The 17,801-nt window shown below is 38.3% G+C and overlaps 1 protein-coding gene across 6 annotated transcripts in view; it reads left to right on the top strand.

Moving 5' to 3' along the window:
- Positions 1-17,801, top strand: part of fbxl17 (F-box and leucine-rich repeat protein 17) — a 782,194-nt gene that overhangs the window by 58,879 nt on the left and 705,514 nt on the right. For all 6 annotated transcript variants that reach the window (XM_072583628.1, XM_072583627.1, XM_072583631.1 and 3 more), the window contains exon 6: positions 6,929-7,060. In XM_072583628.1, coding sequence (XP_072439729.1) covers positions 6,929-7,060 — 132 coding nt within the window. The remainder of the gene's footprint in view (positions 1-6,928; positions 7,061-17,801) is intronic.

The raw sequence follows: 17,801 nt of genomic DNA, 5'->3' as shown, positions 1-17,801 counted from the left end.
GTCACTGATATTCTTCCACCTCCTCCACTTTCATTGCTCCAATTTCTTCAAATGTTGATTTCAAAGTGCCCTCAATTGGGGGAAACAAGTGATGCACTCCTTTCCCAGCTTTCTGCCTTGAGTAATTTTGAAATTTTGATCCTTCTCCCATAAACTATTCCTGCACTTGACACTGTTCCAAGTGCTGTACATAATAACTAATGCAGTACTGAGAAAAATGTTTGGGAGATCATGGTAGGAAGTCAGGTGATCAGATTGGTGTGTCACACTTCCATTTGAAAAGCCCCAATAAAGCCAAAATGGTTTTTACTATACCTTTATTTTAAGTATTATTGGTGCTGAATTATATTTAACCTAATCATCTCAGTTACTGATATCATTTGGAGTATCACACTCCACATCATAAAAAATGGCTCTGCGAAAAAGCATACCTTGCACACATACTCATACACAAACACGTTGACTACTTATGGAATATTCAAAGCAGAAATATCATATGGTTCAGCTGGTATGCATTCTGGGTTACTGTGTAGAGGAGAGATAGAAATTGCAGAAACTACAACATTTCAGTTCAGTGTGAATTTGGAGGTCATGCCAAAAGGCTGAAGGGTTACAAATGTTGACATCTTTTGGCAAAGAAAATTGCAGGCAACCTAATGGCAAAGTTGGGAAAGCACTGAGGCAAAATTATTTGGCATTAGGGGAAGTATGAACTAATAAATGAAAGTTAGCATATTTTGTTAAAGGCAAATTATGTTTGACTCGTGATTGATTTCTTTGAAGTACTAGAGTGTGTTCGTGGTGGAGTGTGGTTGATGTATATTTGGGTATAAAACAGGCACTTGACGAGCAGATAGACTTGTAAACAAAATTAAAGCCAGTGGAGTGGTATTACTGTATATACAATTATTTGAGAGTGTTTTTTGAAAGTATTTTAAGTGAAAATTTGAGAGTTGACTTGACATGAGTAATATTTTTGAAGAGATTACATGAGTTTTTAATTGGGGTACTCTTTATGTTCTGTAGATAGATTGCCTAATTGGTTCAATCTGTTAATTGTCCAGTTGTCCATGACCTGTTGCTATGACATGGATGACCAGTCAGTCGCAGTTGTCTGGGTCGTGCTATTTATGTTGAGTTTGGGTGGGGGCGCTGAGATCAGCAGATTTTTCAGTTGTGGTTGTGATTTAGGTTGTCCGTGAAAGCAGTGTTACCAGAGCATCAGTTCGTGTAGCTGCTGATGGATAAGCAGATTGACACCAGGACTTACTTCACTGTCTCTTACCTGCCACTTTTTTGTTTTGTGTGAGAAACATGGAAGTCATGGGAGGGAAAGTGTATCATGAACCCTTTGATCAGCTGCAAAATTATAAACCAAAATTCATGGGTTGGCTTTTACATGAACTTGACTTGTGCACTTACATATATTGATGTTTTCCAGGCATTGACATTTAGGATCATCGATATTCGTGACTTAAGGATGGTAGGCAGTGATATGAACTAAGAGTCAGTACTAGGGTCACAGTTTACAGCAATCTTGGACATAGAAAAAGTGAAATTACAAAACTTGGAGGATTGGCAGATTGCGGTTGATGGAATTTAATACCAAGAAAATTAAGCATGCATTTCACCAGAAGACAATATGGTGAGTGTACAAGATCAAAGGGAATGGGGTTTCTTGTGCAAGTTCTTTGGAAGGATATACTGAGGGAATAGTTAACAATGTATCTAGATCTTGGTGCTTCATAATAATCATACTTTATGAAGGAAAGTTATGTTTAATATCAACTGCTGTTTTGGCCACATCGTGAGAATAGCATTCAGTTTCATTTACTGCATTATGGAAATGATATGAGGGTGCACTAGAAATTTGTCAGAATCTTTTCAGGATGAGGGATCTAGCTACAAGAATAGATTGAAGAAGTTGCGGTTCTTGACCTTGGGACAAAGAACATTAGGGGACATTGCGATTGAGGTGTACAAGTTTAGATGTGGTAGAAAAAGTGAAACTGTTCATAGAAGCTGATGGCACAAGGACTCATGGACACTGAGTTAGGATCTTAGGCAAGCAACTTGAGGGGAGATTTGTGAAAGAATATTTATTATACAATTAATATTAGTGCTCTCCCTTCTGAGGCTAGTTGAAGCGGAGACTATCAACAATTCCAAAGGAAAATTTGATGGGCGTTTGAGGAATATAAACTCTCCAGGGTACAAGGACAGTGTGAGGGAATGGAACTGACTTGGATTGCTCTACAAAGATTCTTTGGTTGAATAGCCCACTGTTGTACCATTATCACTGTGAGTTGAGAAACCTGGGGGCATATGTACACAAATCATTGAAGCTGCCTTTAAGTCTGAGAATAAAGCATATGATATTCTTGATTATTTTAATAGCTATAGATGACAAATGCAGGTTAAGGTGATTAGTCATGGTAATACAAGGTTATGGGGATAGGATGGCGGTTTGGGTGGGATGCTCTTCAGAGGGTTGGTGCAGACTCTGGCTGTGTGGCCTCTTTTAGCACTGTTCGGATTCTATGACCATTACTTTTGAAGAAATGAATTATGAATTGCCAGTCTGTGATTGATTAATTGTGTGCTGTTCATTTAGAGTTCATTTAGATGTCTCATGCACAGGTGTAGTGTGTAGAAAGGGTTAATAAGTGGTGACTATAAGTGGTCTGGCTCACAAAAAGAGAGGACTTAACAAAAAGTGAACAGAAGAGAACAGATATGTGTTCAATCAACCAATTTTGGGAACAGGAGTCCTGAAGTGAATTAACTGAAAACCATTGCTTTTATTTGATTTAATTTCCTTCAGACTTGTTTTAATAAGCTTAATAAATTCTGTAAAAATTGTGAAACATACCACTACCTTATATGGGTTTTGTAACTAATCAGGACTATTCAGCCTTTAGATTGGATTTCTCAATGCAGTTATTGGAACACATGAAGGGATGTTTTGAAATCTGAAAAAGAGTGATTTTTGGAATAATTTAGACTGTTACTAAGAAGATGCTTCCAACTCATTAAATTTGCATTATATCGAAATATTTAGATTTGTTCTATTTTATCTTCATGTCAATTGCATAATAAATGTCTATTTTGTTGCTAAACCCAAAGCTGCAATATTGTGTGCTTCTGTTTCAGTGAGAGATCATCTCATTAAAACAAAACAAATCCATCAAGCCACATTTCAGACTCTGACCTGACCTGTCCAGTAATGACAACAGCTGCGATCATTGCAGCTTTGTTTCTTTCCCCATTCTTTTGCATAATAAATTTATGTTCTTTTGCTCAGATCGTATTAGCAGCTTTTTATGCATATCTTCAGTGATCTCCAAAGTAACTGAGTCGCAAAAATCAAGGTCCAGCATTACCATCAGCTGAGATCATAACAAGTGGCCCAGCAACCTACTTAGTTGTACCGAGCTGCCATCGATATGTCAATAAGCAATGAAATTGTATGGGACACCCGACATCAACTGAGGCATGGAAACAGCAGCAGCATACCCATGCCTGTCAACCCTGCAAAGTGCTGCTCCTGCACATCAGTGCACAGCTCTCGTGATTATAATATTAAGTTCCCATGTCCCTTTCTGATTTTTAAAAAAGTTAAACCTATTTTTCTAATCAGTGTGTTCAGATATATTTGGAGCAGGTGGGACTTGAACCTCCGTTTCCTGGTCCAAGATTAGGGACATTACCACTGCGCCGCAGGAGGGCCCATTGCTCTTCTCTGATAAGAGTGAAAATAGAAGCAAAACATTTATTTATTTATCCACCATTTTCTTCTCAACTATATTAACTCTTCATTCTCATTCTCTCGAAGACCAACAGTCACATTACTTACAGCTATTGGTTTTTACCTTCCTCTCAAAATCTAATTTTTTCTTCTGATTAACCATTTAATCATTTTCCAGCATTCTTTGTATTCTGTCGCTCATCTTTATGAAGTTATATACTTTTTTCCTAAAGTTTCATGTGCTCCCTAACTACTTGTGTTAACCAAATATGGTCACTTCTCCCTTCAGAATTTTTTTTGTTTATGGAATACGTTTATTCGAAGTATTTGGAATGTCTTCTCAAATGTCTGCCAGGCGTTTCTGTTGATTTGTCCCCTGGTCTAGTATGCCAGTTCACATCTGCTAGGTAATCTTTCATGCCAGTGTAGTTGTTCTTATTTAAAATGCTGATGTTATCACCAATCTTTTCCCTTTCAAACTGTTGTAAAATTAAATTATAATGTAGTCATTGCTACTTTACTCTGAGGTCATTAATTAATCATGTCCCATTATGTAATACCAAATCTAATATAATCTGCTTTCTGGTCAGTTCTGAGAAACTGTTTCATTTTGTGAACTTCTTATTCAGGTTATTATTCTTATTAGACTGCCAGTCTAATATTTTGCAGTTCATATCTTGATTCAAATCACCTATAATTATTTTTAAAAAATTACTTACATTCATTTCTGGGATATGGGCATTGCTAGCTGGGCCAGCATATATATTGTCCATTCTTAGTTACCCTTACGAAGGTGGTGCTGAGCTTTTTTTCTCAGAAGCAGAGAATCATGCAGCACAGAAACAGGCCTTTGGCCCACCATATCTGTGCTGACTAACAAACATCAAACTGCATCAGTCTGCTCACCTTCAACTGGTCCATAGCCTACTATGCCCTGACATTTTAAGTGCTCAGCCAGACGTTTTTTAAATGTTACAAGAATATTTGCCACCACCACCCTCTCAGGCAGCACCTTCCATATATCTAATGCTCTCTGGGTGAAAAAAGTTCTTACTCCGATCTCCTCTAAACTATTTACTCCTCACCTTAAATTTAATGCTGTATGGTTTTAGACACATCTAGCTTGAGGAAAGATTCTCATGATGCACTCTCTTTATGTGTCTCATAATTTTGTAGAAAGAACGAAGAAAGTTACAGCACAGGAACAGGTCCTTCGGCTTTCCAAGCCTGCACTGATCCAGATAATCTATCTAAACCTGTCCAAATCCCTTTGCTCTCTGCCCATTGATGTATCTGTCTAGATACATCTTAAATGACGCTATCGTGCTCACCTCCGCTAGCAATGCATTCCAAGCACCCATCATCCTCTGCATAAAGAACTTTCCACACCTATCTCCCCTCAACTGTTCCCTCTCACTTTGAATCTGTGACCCCGAGGAATTGAGTCCCTCACTCTGAGACTCAATCATATCCCCCTTTAGGCTCTTCTGCTGTAAGGAAAACAAACCCAGTCTATCTAGTCTCTCCACATAAGTGAGACTTTTCATCCTAGGCAACATCTCGTTGAATCTCCTCTGTATCCAGTGCAGTCAGTCCCTTTAGATAATGTGGTGAACAGAAGTGAACACTCTATTCCATCTGTGACCCAACCCAATGTTTAAATTGTAACAAGACTTTCTTGCTCCTATTTTCTACACTCTGGCTAATGAAGTCAAGCATCCCGGATACGTTCTTTACCACCTTGTCTACCTGTGCTGACACTGACAAATATTGATGGACTTAGACACCAAGGACTTTTCCTCAGTACTCCCTAGGGACCTAACATTTGTTGTGCATAACTTTCACGTATTGGACCTGCCAAAATACATAATCTTGCAGTTATTAGAATTAAATTCCACCTGCCATTGCTCTGCCCAATTTACCAACTGATCAATGTCAGACTGCAGCCTGAGGCATCCTCCTCACTATCAACAACGCCACCAATTTTCATGTCATTTGCAAGTTTAAGAACTAAACCTCCTAGGAGAAAGTGAGGACTGCAGATGCTGGAGATCAGAGCTGAAAATGTGTTGCTGGAAAAGCGCAGCAGGTCAGGCAGCATCCAAGGAGCAGGAGAATCGACGTTTCGGGCATGAGCCCTTCTTCAGGAATCAGCCCTTCTTCAACCCTTCCTGAAGAAGGGCTTGTGCCCGAAACGTCGATTCTCCTGCTCCTTGGATGCTGCCTGACCTGCTGCGCTTTTCCAGCAACACATTTTCAGCTAAGAACTAAACCATCTACCTTCACATAACAAACTGCAAGGGTCCTAGCACCAAACCCTGTGGTAAGACGCTGATCACAGGCTTGCAATCACAAAAAAATCCTCCAGCATCGTCCTTCCCCATCTGTTTGAAAGCCCATTTTGGGTACAATTTTGGTGTTCAGCTGAGGTTGTCAGTCCGTGCGTGGACTGTGACCACTGAATGCTCCCACTCCCATTGCAAGTTCATCTGCAATGAACAGCCCTGAATGGATATCTCAAATGCTAATAGTGTTCAGGCAATACAGCTTGTATTTCATGGCTTTGATACTGTTAGCATACTGGATTCACCCAATCATGTTATTCCAGAATCATAAGGACTTGAGTACTTAATGTAAAAATATGTTATGCTCGATGTTGGAAAGAACAAACAAGCCAGGCAAATATATTGTTGTTTGGAAAGATCAGAGATCCTTCAGGTGAATCTCCTTGAAATTAAGTATGCTCTTTGATTGAATCCCAAAGTATCATATTTTTCTTGTCATTCTAATGTCATTTTAAGGCAGTGGCAATGCAGCTTGATTATATCCATTTTTTAAAAAGTGTCTATTACATACATTAAAATATTTTAAATGCTATTTACTATTTAATATTACATTTTTGAAGAACAATTTATATGTTATAAAATCAATGAATAATACTTAAAGATGGGAAAATTATTCTGAGATGCTGCATGTTCATGTAATCAGACAAAATGGAACCTATGCGAATAAAAAGGCTTACCAGAATTTGGTCAAAGAGATGTGTTTTAAGTAAATTGTTGAAAGTGGAGAGTGAGTCAGGGTGGTTCAGAGAAAGTGAAATTATGGTGTGAGGACTAAGAAAATTAATAACTGTTAGTTGCTTAAAGAAAGACAATTTTCATACATTTTTTGTTACAGCTGGGAGAGAAGTGTCCAGACATTTTGGATATCCATTTTGGTCAATGTTACAAGATTACAGATGAAGGCATGATGGCATTGGCACAGGGCTGTCCAAGGCTGCAGAGAATCTACATGCAGGAGAACAAACTGGTATGTCAATGTTTAAAGATTGCCACAGCAATATTTCAGCAACTAAGTATATTATTTTACTGTCTACAATCTTGTCTTTTAGCTGCTGGTCAATATTTTGATGCAGTATCATTTGTTGAAGAAGTAACATGTTCTTGCGTAAAATGCTTGTAGTTCTGACAGACTTTATTCATGTCATCTTGCATTCAGCTTAAGTTTTAGTGTTTGCAAATTTAGATCAAGGTTTTTGACTTCATTCATCCAAGAAGGTTTTGTATAATGGACTGACCTCTAGCTGAAATGTATGTTCACTCTATTATTCATTTTTAATTGAAGCGAGCATTAAAAAATACTTCTGCAGATCAGTTGGTCATTGTTGGGGTTAATAGGTGTTCATATCTAAAACATCGTGATCTCCCCCATCATTTCTTAATTTGCTGGGAGTCTGTTCTTGTTGTGTTGTGAAGGAGGGAGATCCAGGTGCTTGAATTGTTGGTGTATAATTTTTCGACAACCAGCATTCTTGGAGTAAAATGTAAATAATTTATGCAGTGTTCACATATTTCAACTTATGGCCTTGTATTAGGAACAGGGAATATAATCTGTTTTATGATCAGTGAAGTATCATAAAGTTGTTAACTTACAGATTTTACATAGTAGATGTTTTGCCATTTCTTATTAATTGCTCATGTTGACAGTTTGCTGGTTTACTGCTTAGTAAAGCATGGTCACTCTTATTTAAGTTTCCGTTTCAACAATTGACTAAGTTCAGTTAAGGAAAAATAGAAGTTGTCAAACATATCAGAAAGTTAAAACTTGAAATGTATTGCAGATAATAAAATTAAATATCCTATATGTGAGAGGAACGAGATATTCTTTACAATACACTTGATTTATAGAGATTATGGTTACATTGTACAATATTAATGCAGAATTTGCTCGGCAGTGAAGCCAACTTGTGGAGGGAAATAAAGCATTCAAAACAAACTGACTTAGAGTTAACAGAAATCTTTTTAGAGAAATCTGAATATTCGTCTGATATCTGCAAAAACACTAATAATAATATATAATTAGGAATATCATATTCTTTAAACTTGACAAGTGAGGTTTAAGGAAAAGGAACAACAATATTACTTATGTCCTTTCTAGCAAAATCAATCTTCAGTGGTTCCATTGTAAAGAAGGAATTTATTGTTCACGCACCACCATTCCACATCTGTTCATGAATTCCTTGCTTTATTCTTGAACATCTGACTCTGAATCAGTTCTTTGCTACACTTTGGGAGTTGGTTATTTCTGAGTGAACCCAGAGATAATAACTCTCACTAAGTATTGTTCTAATTATTAGTAAACATGTTTCCATGGAGTTGAAATTAGTTCAACTTTTTTTTAATAGAATTCATTTGTTGGGATTGCTGGTAACCCTGGCATTTCATGCTCCCCCTGTTTGTAGAGAGAAGATGATGGTAAACCTTAACCTTGAATCACTTGCAGCTGTTGAAGTAGCTGCTTCCTTCAGCTGTTTAGATTTGGTACATGTACTTTAATTATATACTGCTGAAAAAAGGCACCTTTTACCAAAGTTTTCATTGTTCCTTGAGGAATTAAGCTGACAATCAATTTAGATTTGTCAGTCGGGCTTGCAGTGTGGCACACTTGTGTGCATTAAACGTTTGATGTATTAATGGACATGACCTTTTCTCTTCCACACAAGACAGAGGAACTTTGATTATCTGAATGACCCGGGTGGGGAGTATTTAATTTGGTTAATCGAATGCCGAATAACATAGTCAGCAAAGCATTGGGACCTTGCGAACCTGTTTGGATAATCCAAAATTTGGTTAATCGAATGCCGGATTATCGAATACTGGATAACATTGTTAACCAAGCATTGGGACCTTGTTTGTTTGTTTTGATAATTAAAAATTTGGTTAATCAAATGCCGGAAAATCAAGGTTCCTCTGTATATACATATATTATGACTATTTCAACTGAAGAAATGGGTGCCATCCATTTGCTGGCTTATTTCTCAGTAGACAAGCCAGGAGGCTGGAGGAACACAACAAGTCAGGCAACATCAGAAGGTGGAGAAGTTGATGTTTCAGGTCTTGACAAAGCCTGGCAGTTAAAACTGTCAATCAGCAACAAAGAGTACATTCTCCATTCAGTCAGAAGCTAACATGCTTATCAACCAATGAGCATTCCCCACTCATGCGGTATAAATGTTGGTTTTCTCTTTGAATTTTTATTCTTATGTTATACCCTGATGGATGCAAGATGAAAAACTTGGACAAAATTAGTCTGTGTTCAGCAATACTCAAGTTTTGTACTACTATGGCAGTCTGCCACTGCTGTGCAATTCACATAGCCACTCTCCCTAGTTGCTACATGGAGCAGTCCTCCATTCATTTGCACTAACATGCACCATCAATATAGACCCAATACCTTCATGAGCTTCTATCACAACTGAACAAATAACTGAACTATCATCCAGTCAATCAGATTGTGATGAAACCTGAACTTTTATATCAAGTCTGTTCAATTTCCAAACCATTTGATTGCCTTCAATAACAAATAAAAACAGAAATCGCTGGAAAACACTCAGCAGGTTTGGCTGTGTCTGTGGAAACAAAGCAGGCTTAATATCTCTGATCCAATGATCCGTCACTTTCTTGCCTTAGTGGCCAAAAATATTTCATTCTTAGTTTTAAATAGATTCATTGGCTGGGCAACTGCAATCCATTGAGCAAGAGAATTCCAAACATTCATAACTTAGAAAATGAGAAAATATCTCTGCTTTGGGTCCTTACAGTGGTGTCCAGTTCTAGACTTTTCTGCCACGACAAAGAGCCTTGCAGCATTAGGTGGTCAAACCTGCTCTGGACCTTAGTTCTGAAGAAGAGTCACTGGACTGGAGATGTTTACTTTCACTCCAGAAATGCTGCCAGAAGTGCTGAGTTTCTCCAGCAATTTGTTTTTGTGTCAAATTTCCAGCATTTGCAGTTCTTTGTGTATTTTATCTGTTCAGAAGCTTGTCTGTTTCCATGAGGTCACCTCTCATTCTTATAAAACCTAATAACACAGAAACATTTTCTTAAAACTCTCTTCATGTCAGGAACCCATGTTGTGACCTTCTTTGTACATATTTCCTCAAGTGAGGAGACTAAAATTATGCACAGTACTTTTGGTGCAGTCTCATCAAAACTGAAATAATTCATTATTCTACTTTTACCTTTCTAATTATTTGCTAAACTAGAAATCAATTTCGGAAACACTGAAAAATAATTTAAATTGACCCTAGTTGTGAAATTAAACTGTAGGTTTTGTAAATTTTCCTTGGAATAAAAATACTGAGTGATAAATGGAATATCATTTCATGAACAGTAGTGGTGCTGCCATCTTGTGTTGTTACATTATTAGCACATGATGATCATGCCTGATTTTTCTACATTTTGCTTTGCCATTTGTACAACACTCCCAACATACTGGATATCTATTGTTCGGTCTTGAGCAATAGCATCTCCCTATTCCCATCCTCAAATAAGGTCAGCTTATCAACAAGTGGAAAATTGGACGTGCATCATCATTTTATGACTTAATTACTTTTGAGAATGTGCATTAACATTTTGAGCTCCTGGGATAGTGGTTTGAGTTAAACCAATGATGAGTAAACGATAGGAGCTCAACACTTTAGTTCAGTTATCCGAACATGGAAGCAAGTACAAGTTGCCGCAATGCCTGAATATTTAAATCTGACTCAAGCAGCAGCAATCCAAAATCAGCTTTCAAAACGGCCACTGTCAATGAAAGAGAGCTCTGCATTGGATTTAACTTGTTTACTGTGTCACAACTTAACTGGAAGGAGTGTACCAATAGTTTTGCCTCACCTACACAAGTTGTCACAAAAGGTATAAAGTCCCAATTACATCATCGAGATGTTCAATTAGCATAAAAGTAGATCATACCGTATTTCATCGTCAACAGAAAATAACTGATTTATTGTAACCCTTCAACAACTTGCAGACAAAATGAAGGTTTTATAATTTACTAATATATAGAGTCATAGAGAAGTGCAGCACGGAAACAGACCTTTCGGTCCAACTCGTACATTCTGACCAGATATCCCAACCTCATCAATCTCAAAGTATCTATCATTGCTCCAGGAGGTAATGGTCTTGTGGCATTGTTGCTGGACTAGCAATCCAGAGACTGAGATAACAGGATGGGGACTCAAGTTCAACTGTGGTTGGTAGAATTTGACTTGCAACAAAAATCTGATCTAACGATGACCATCAAGCCATTGTTAATTGTTTAAAAGACTCATATGATTTACAGGAAACTGCCATTATTACCTGGTCTGGTTTCACTGACTCCAGGAGGAAGCAGTAAGGTAGGACACATAATGTGAGGGAGTTCAGTGTTCACCAAGTGTGGCTCAGCAGCACCACCACTGATCAACCTGGCCAATTTTTAAAGTCATAACTGCTTGACTGGGTCTCCGGGAGGTAGTGAGAGAACAAACAAGAGAGAAAAAGATACTTCACCTCATTGTTACCAATCTGCCAGCTGAAGGTGCAGCTGTCCTTAACAGTATCATTAAGAGCAAACACTGCACAGTCCTTGTGGAGACTAAATTCTGAGTTCACGTTGAGAATACCATTCATGGTGTTGTGCAGCACTAATGCATTAAATGGGATAGACTTCAAGCAGCTCATGATTGGATACCCATGAGGTCCTGTTGGCTATCAGGAGCAGCCAAATCAATCCAGTCTGTAGCCTCATGGTATGGGCATCTGTCCCAATCTAACATTACCAGCAAACCAAGGGAGCAATCCCAATTCAACCATATCTTCAGGACAGAGAGTCAAGAACGGTACTGGACATACCTAAATGTAGGTGTCAACCTGGTGTAACTTCAAAACAGAAATAGTTGCATGCCAAGCAGCAAATGAAAAACAGAGCCAAATGAATCCACACCAATTGATTAGATCTAAACTTTACGGTCGTGTCCCATCTATTGTGAATAGTGGTGGACAATTAAACAACTTAATGCAGGAGGAGATTCCAAAAACATGGCCATCATAATTTTGGGGAAGCCAGCACAACAATGCAGAGGATAAGATTGAAGCATTTGCAGCAATTTTCAGACAGAAGTGCTAATCCATCATGGCCTCCTCCAGAGATCCCCAGCATCACAGATGCCAGTCGAATTCAGTTCACTTCACATAAAGCAAGAAAATGGTGGAGGCAAAGTCTATGGGCCCTGACAATATTCCAGCAATAGTACTGAAGACTTATGCTGAACCCCTTGCCAAGCTATTCCAGTAAAGTTTCAACACTGTCAGTTACCTGACAATGTGTAAAATCCCTCAGGTATGTCCAGTACACACACAGCAGGACAAATCTAACCCAGCCACTTACCATCACTATGCGTGAATCACAGAAGATTGGTAAATAAGAAGGTAAATGGAATTTTGTCCTTCATTGCCGAAGGGATTGAGTTTAAAAGGAGGACAGTTACGTTGCAGCTGTATAGGGTGCTGGTGAGGCCACACCTGGAGTAGTGTGTGCAGTTTTGGTCTCCATTACTTGAGAAAGGATGTACTGGCACTAGAGGGGCTGCAGAGGAGGTTCACTAGGTTGATTCTGGAGTTGAGGGGGTTGACTTATGAGGAGAGACTGTGTAGACTGGGATTATATTCATTGGAATTTAGAAGAATGAAGGGAATATTAGTGAAAGATATAAAATTATGAAGGAATAGATAAGGTAGAAGTGGAGAGGATGTTTCCACTGGCAAGTTAAACTAGGACAAGAGGGCATAGTCTCAAAATTAGTGGGAGCAGACTTAGAACTGAATTGAGAAGGAAACTTTTCACCCAAAGGGTTGTGAATCCATGGAATTACCTGCCCAGTGAAGTAGTTTTGAATTCCTCAGTAAATGTTTTTAAAGCTAAGATAGATAATATTTTGAACAAGGAATTAAGTGTTATAGTGAGAAGGCGGGTAAATGGAGCTGAGCCCACAAAACAATCAGCCATGGTTTTATTGAATGGCAGAGCAGGCTCGAAGGGTCAGATGGCCTGCTCCTGCTCCTATTCTTTATGTTCTTGACCTTAAATAAATTGATGGAAATGTCATCAGCAGTGCTATCAAATAGTAATTGTTCATCAACAACCTGCTGACTGATGCCTAGTGTGGGTTCCGCTGGAGCCTCTCAGTTCCTGATCTTATTATAACAAAGGTCCAAACATGAACAAAAAAACCTGAGTTTCATGGATGAGAATGAAATGAGCCTTGGCATTAAAAGGCTGAATTTGACCATGCATGACATTAAGGAGCCTCAGCAAAATTGGCAATGGAGATTTCTTTGCTGGTTGGAGTCATACCTGGCGCAAAGGAAGATGGGTTGTCGTGGTTGGAGACCAGTCATCTCGGCTCAAGAACATCTCTCCAGGAGTTCCAGAGGCAAGTGTCCATGGAAACACCACAAAGTTCCCCTTCAGCCAATTTGGCATCCTGATGTTGAAACATATCATGGTTCCTTCAGTGTTGCTGGGTCAAAAACCTGTGACTCCACTCCGAATGAGTGTACCTCCACCACATGGATTGCAGTGGTTCAAACATGCAGCTCAACATCATCTTCTCAAGGGCAACTTGGGATAGGAAACAACTACTGGCCTAATGAACAACACCCATATCCCGTGAGTGAATAAAAAAAAGTGCAATTGTCTTGCACAACTAAAAGACATACCTCATACTTGTATTTTTTTTTCCAAGTTATAAAGCTCTTCTCATTTCAGTTACATACCATTTCAACTTCTATTTCAGTTTGTGGTCCCAAAAAGGACATAACCAGGTTCCATAACCAGGTGAACATAACACAATGTGCAAAACAACGCAACAAGTGTGCATTGATCCGTCCTCACTTGTTTCTTGTGTAGAATTTTCCTTTTAAGTTGCTATCTGTTTCAGCATAGTCGCATTCTTGATAATGTGTCTGCTATTACATTATCCATTGGTTAGTTGAATCAATTAGTTCCACATGAACAAGTTTGTATTTCAAGTCTTAAGTTTCTCTATAAATGCTATTGGTTTGTTGTCTCTCTGTATCTCTGTTTTTCTTTCTCTCTCTCTCTCTCTCTCTCTCATACGTACACTCTCTTATATGTTGTGTGTTTCTTTGAATCCATATTGAACACCGCCTTCAAAGCATTGAAGAGTCAATAATAATTCCAAAGTCTCTCTTTCCACTTTTTCTGATATTGATGAATTTCTTTGAAAAATTCCCATAGTGACTTTATATTCCCGTTTCATTGTCTTTCAACATTACTGTACCCATCACCCAAAATCACTCGCGTCGCTTACCACTTTAAAAGATTTTGTGAAGTTAAGGGTGGCCAACACCTTTCATTTGTTAGAATTGTCTTCAGTTTCTCAAAATTTGTTTAATGCCCTGCTGATGATACTACCTTTGTCTGTTTGCATTACGTATTTGGTAGAGATATAATTATTGTATTGAAGTTAGGCACAAATTCCCAGTAAGTGTACACATTCCTTGAAAGTTCATGATTTCCTGTTCAGATTTAGAAATGGGAAATTCTATCAGAGCCTTCACCCACATTGTTACTGGCAACACTTACTCTTTTGCTGCAATGTTTTCAAGATTAGTTTTCAAATTCAGTTCATGAGATTTCTTAGCAAGCTGTCTACCTGTACATGTTAAACAGATCTTCATATTGATTTGCATGTTCTTTTCAGATGTTACAGTCTACGTGTATTACGCTATTGTCTAAATAAACAACATCGTGCCACACTTTGGCTACAACTTGATTCATTAGTCTTTCAAGTGTAGCTGGGGATTCGTAAACTGAATGGCACAATTCAACATTGATACAACCCATCTGTTGTAATAAAGATGGATATCTCTTTAGCTTTTGTTGTGCTATTGATGTTAATGTTACTTATCAGGGCCCATTCAATACATCAATCTTAGAAAGAAATTAAGCACTGACAACACTCCCAGTACAATCTTCTAACCGAGGAATTGTGTACGAGTGTGATTTTGTAAATACATTTCCTTTTCTAAAATCTTTGTGAATCTAGTTGACCCGTCTGGTTTAAGAACTTAACACCACTCATGAGCTCAAGCTGCTTCAGGTAGATTCAATCAGGTGATATGCTAACATGTGTTCATCCTCATTTTCCACCTGAGCCTGTTGATTTATGCTTAATTGATAAAGATCATAATCACAGTTATGGTGCAGAAGAAGGGCACTTGGCCATTGTGCCTGGTCCAGCTCTATTATCTCTGAACAATTTCCTGCCTTTTCCTCATATCCCTACACCACTTCTTTCCAAAAAAGACCACATTTCCAGGCAGTGCATTCTGTACCTTAACATTATTGCTTAATTTGTAATGATTCCCCTATATTCATATTACGTCTTGCTAACTGTAGCATATCCTGTTGTATTACTCTTTATTTCCTCTAATTTTTTTAAGTAACTTTATTAGGTCTTCTGGCTGTCCTTCCTTAAGTATGTAAATATGTTGTCTAACTGTTGAAGTATTTCAGTGTTGTCTAGTCAAAATATAGGACATAAAAATGGGAGCAGAAGTCGGCTATTCCATCCCACAAGCAGACTCCACCATTCCATAATATCAGAGCTGATCTCACCCAAACGTCAGCTCCTGTTTTGTATCAACTTCTCATAGCCTTTAGCTGCTTGATATTTCAAAAATCTATCCACTCCTCTTTGTGAACCATCTTCCTTTTCAGTCTCTGTCATTCTCCACAACTCTTGCTATCTGACGCACTTTATCTTTCTTACCTTCCTCTTGGGGATGATATTCCTTTAACATGTTTATGTGACATAATCTATTCTTCCTCTGATCAGGAGCACCAACTAGATAAGTCACTTTACGAAACCTCCTCCTTTTTGGCAGGATTCTGCTCGTATTTCAGTGATAAAGCTGTTGAACTTCCATTTCAGTTTCTAATCCCAGAATGGAAAAAAATCTGTGGTCTATTAGAGCTGATAGGAGAAGCACTATCTTGGTTGACGTAGGTTGGGAAAATGTTTCTTGGATAAAGTTCTTATGTTATCTAAACACAAATGATAAATGTGAATTCTGTTGACTTAGGATCTCTGGTGAATCTGTTTACAGCTAAACCAATATATTTTGTTCAGTATGATCCCCAGATGCAGCCTTTGCCGCAAATACTCCAGTACCGAGATGCTGTGGTCGTGTGTAACATCCCTGTACTTGACCTATTTGAATCTTGATTTCTTAAGGGGATATCGCATCAGGTGATAGCACATTACCTTTCCAAAGGTAATGAGTGCTGCAAGTAAAGACACAAGAACATTGAATAATTGCAAAATTCGTAATACACAGATCCAGACTGTAAAATTTACAAGTACAAATGTCCAAGAGTCCATGTATTATTTTGGTGTTTGTCAAGTTTTGTAAATCTTGCAATGATGTGAACTTTTTCCAAGTATAGATTCACTCTTAAGACCATAAACCATAAGAAATAGGAGCAGGGAAAGTTTATTTGGTTCCTCGAGCCTGCTGTGCCATTCAAACGGATCTTGGCTGATCTGACAATCCTCACATTCTTGGTTGTTCTTGATGTTGGAGATATGTTGTCAGTTGGTTGATTATTATCTTCGTGTTCCATTGCACTGTCATGACTTGGGTGTGTTCTTTTTGTTGTCACTGTTCGCAATTAGTGTACTATTTGGTGTTGACTTTGTATGACCCGTGGCAACAGCACACTTTGAAAAACTCTCTAACTAACCATATTCTCATCATGGTGTGTGTGACTCTGGTCTTTGGTCTCCAAATAGTTGACGTACTTCCAGACCTGCTTTCCATCATGCATTATTTTGTTTTTCAAGAAGTGTGATCTGTACGTCTGACAACTATGATTCCTGGTAGCTTAGCGAGATCATTGTCATTTGCCTTCAGAGCATGATCTCTGGCTGATGTTGTAATCCCGTTATTCAACGGTGTAGATTTGAGACTGAACATGGCAACCCAGAAACCTTGTTTCACTTTTGTATATTTCATGATAAGTGATTTAATTATATGAGCTATTTACTTATTGACTCCATTTGATCTGGGGTTATTTGGGTGGACATCTCATTATTCACATTCCATTTGGCACAAACATCTCTAAAAGGTCGACCCACATACTGCTGCTCATTGTCTGAAACAGTTTCTTCAGGTGCATTGAATGGACTGAGTATGTAGTTTGGCATATTGACCATCTATGAGCTTGAAAAACTTTTTATCTGCCTGATAATTAGAAATTTGGAGCAATAATTGGTGACTAAGATAAAAATTTTTTCATTCATTGCAAATAGATCATTGGTGATTTTGGACTAAGGGACTGGTGGAATTTGATCAGGTGTAAAGGTTCCTTACAGTGATGTGCCTGATGCTTCTTGTCTGCCTTGCAAATCCTTGCGAACTTTTCTATGCCTCTGTTCATCCATAGTCAGGAGATGCTGTCACGTGCACATCATCTTGTCTGCTCTCTACCCATATATCATTGCTAAAATTGTGATCATAAACCTTCATAAACCCATCCTGGTTTTGCCTAGTCCTGTTGATGCTTTCCAAGTGTCCTGTTATCACATCTTTTAAAATCGATTCTGTAGGATTTAGACATAATCTGATTGCACCCCTCCTTTAGTATGTGTGTTGATCAACTCCCACTGATGCCATTGTGTCCCACGTCATCTAGCTTGTAC

This window comes from Chiloscyllium punctatum, chromosome 2, assembly GCF_047496795.1.
Source record: "Chiloscyllium punctatum isolate Juve2018m chromosome 2, sChiPun1.3, whole genome shotgun sequence".
In the NCBI taxonomy this organism is placed as follows: Eukaryota; Metazoa; Chordata; class Chondrichthyes; order Orectolobiformes; family Hemiscylliidae; genus Chiloscyllium; species Chiloscyllium punctatum.
This window is presented reverse-complemented; position numbering and strand designations above follow the sequence as displayed.